This window comes from Diaphorina citri, unplaced genomic scaffold (genome assembly GCF_000475195.1).
Source record: "Diaphorina citri unplaced genomic scaffold, Diaci psyllid genome assembly version 1.1 scaffold9115, whole genome shotgun sequence".
In the NCBI taxonomy this organism is placed as follows: domain Eukaryota; kingdom Metazoa; phylum Arthropoda; class Insecta; order Hemiptera; family Psyllidae; genus Diaphorina; species Diaphorina citri.
In genome coordinates, this window is record NW_007386489.1 from 1 (window position 1) to 2541 (window position 2541).

The 2541-nt window shown below is 38.6% G+C and overlaps 1 protein-coding gene across 1 annotated transcript; it reads left to right on the forward strand.

The window, feature by feature from the left end:
* Positions 1–8: 8 nt before the first annotated feature.
* On the forward strand, positions 9–2041 carry LOC103522536 (intraflagellar transport protein 80 homolog). Its single transcript, XM_008487637.2, has 4 exons — positions 9–116; positions 562–699; positions 1092–1216; positions 1789–2041. Exons 2-4 carry the CDS (start codon positions 649–651, stop codon positions 2039–2041), a joined length of 429 nt encoding a protein of 142 aa, XP_008485859.2. The 5' UTR covers positions 9–116; positions 562–648.
* Positions 2042–2541: the final 500 nt, after the last annotated feature.

Sequence of the window (2541 nt, forward strand, 5' to 3'; positions counted from 1 at the left end):
CATATTTTTCTTCCATTTGATTTCAGTGGCAAGCTCATGATGGCCTCATATTGAAAGTAGCCTGGTGTTCTAGTAGTGATCTTATACTATCAGGAGGTGAAGATTGCAAATACAAGGCAAGTTTTGTTTGAAACCAAACTCGTACTTTTTTCAGTCAGCGCGTCTGCTTCGATCGCGGGTTCGATTGTCGTCCGTGGCGATTTTATTCTAACCAGATATGTACTTATGTAAAACCTTAAATTTTTTGATGAAACTTAGTAAAACCGTACTTACCTCATTTATTCAAACAAATTCCGTTAACCTAATTCATTCAAAATATTGATTAGCCAGCCTAGTTAGCTTGGAGGGTAGCACGTCTACTTTGTAAGCGCTAGGTTGCGGGTTCGATTCCCGCCCCGGCCAAATTAATCCTGAACGGATAAGGTTCGTTCTCAGAACGGCTGGCTTTCTCCTATCCTGTCCTTTCTCTCTTGAATTTCGGGACGATAAGACCTCCGTTTTAATAGCTCCCTCTATAATCTCTATTCAGAGCCAATATTCATTCAATATCTCTTATTTCAGGTGTGGGATACAGACGGACGTCAATTATATTCAAGTCTAACACATGATCATCCTATTAGTTCTCTAGCCTGGGCACCAGGGGGCGACATGTTCGCTGTTGGATCTTACAACACGCTCAGACTTTGTGATAAAGTAGGGGTGAGTTGTGAACTTTTCTAAAATTTCCTACCTATATTTAAGTAATTCATTTGTTTGATAAATCAACAGATACCGCACCCCAAGAAACTCTAGAATACTCTAGATCAAAATCTAGCAACATTTTAAGCGCAAAGGGTTTTAAATAGATATAAAATTTTCAACTCAAAGATTTTGTATCTTGTTTGTGTTTGTTTCTTTGTTTGTTCTACAATAACTCGAACGGTTCGGTTCGTCCAATTTCAATGAGTTTCAGCAAAACTGCTCAACACCAAAAGGAAAATGTCTCATTAGACAATCAGCCCGTTTGGACCTTTAGGGGCTTCTCTCGCCAGGGACATTTTTCCGAGCTCTGCAGTTGACTAAATCACCTATAAACTTCTCTTTGTTTTCAGTGGTCTCACAGCTTAGACAAGCCTGACACTGGCAGTGTATATGATCTAGTGTGGTCAAATGATGCAACACAGATAGCAGGAGCCTGTGCTAATGGTAGTCTATTACTAGGAACTATTATACAAAGGTAGGTACATTATACAAATAAAGTGGGTACTGGGTACATCATCAATCTAAGAACGGAAAATTTTGGTTAGAAAATTTCTGACCTGTGCCTCATATCATCAAAGTATGATTTTGAATTTGGACGAATTAGATCGAAATATGGAATTGTAAATACTTTTCCATACTTTGGTGTTATAGGTCATTGGCCGGGATTTGAACCCAGCGCCTTCGGGTTGAGACCCAGTGCTTTTGACCACTCGGCCACAGAGGTAGGCAAGTGAGGTCTACAGTTTACTAAACTGCTTTGATCTGGTTGGTTTTCAGGAAACTTGAATGGCAGAACTACGAGGCTATACAGTAAAAGTATCTTACAAGTGTAATAGCCAATGGAAAAGCAAAATTTTGGATTTGGACGAATTAGATCGAAATATGGAATTGTAAATACTTTTCCATACTTTGGTGTTATAGGTCATTGGCCAGGATTTGAACCCAGCACCTTCAGGTTGAGAGCCAGTGCTTTTGACCACTTGGCCACAGAGGTGGGCAAGTGAGGTCTACAGATTACTAAACTGCTTTGATCTGGTTGGTTTTCAGGAAACTTGAATGGCAGAACTACGAGGCTATACAGTCCGGTAGGAAATCACTTCTGATTCGTGACGTACTGTCTGATATCAAGGAGAAGGTGGAGCTACCAGAACGCATCATATTGATTAGCTTAAGTCACGCCCATCTAGTCCTTACTCTGCCCTCACATTGCTATGTATATGCCGTCACTAATTTCAATACTCCCTGTATAATAGAACTCCGGGATAGTAACACATCCATGATATTACAAGCAGAGAAGTAAGTCCTCACACTGCTATGTATATAATTTCAATACTCCCTGTATAATAGAACTCCGGGATAGTGACCACTTTACATTACACTAGAATGAAGATCATGCTATAGTCACAGCGCAGTCTTTTTTTTTTATGATACTGACGTTGATAAAAATGTCCCATAAAGATTACACTATCTAACAAGCGTTGTTTACCCAGTTCCCCAAGGCACAGTAGAATCGAATGTGATAAACATAACTCGTATATGATAACATGATTTGCTAAATCAGCAATCAAATAACAAACACTGATCAAGTATTTTCCTCGTGTCATTGCATGTGATAGATATTAAGTCACATGATAAGTACCTACTTGTTTTTCTAATGGAATTTTTTTGCATACATTTTGGGTAGAAAAAACTCCATAAAAAAAAAAACTCATTTTTTTTTTCGTTTCGGTAAAACACCCAGTCATCGACACCCTTAAGGATTTTTTCATTTTTAATTTGCTATAACTCGTCCATTTATTG

What these genes read in the sequence shown, in the direction of transcription:
- LOC103522536 (XM_008487637.2), top strand. Translation starts at nt 649, where the DNA reads ATGTTCGCTGTTGGATCTTACAACACGCTCAGACTTTGTGATAAAGTA. An exon ending in GACTTTGTGATAAAGTAGGG is followed by an intron (nt 700 to 1,091) that starts GTGAGTTGTGAA and finishes CTTTGTTTTCAG; the next exon opens with TGGTCTCACAGCTTAGACAA. An exon ending in CTAGGAACTATTATACAAAG is followed by an intron (nt 1,217 to 1,788) that starts GTAGGTACATTA and finishes GTTGGTTTTCAG; the next exon opens with GAAACTTGAATGGCAGAACT.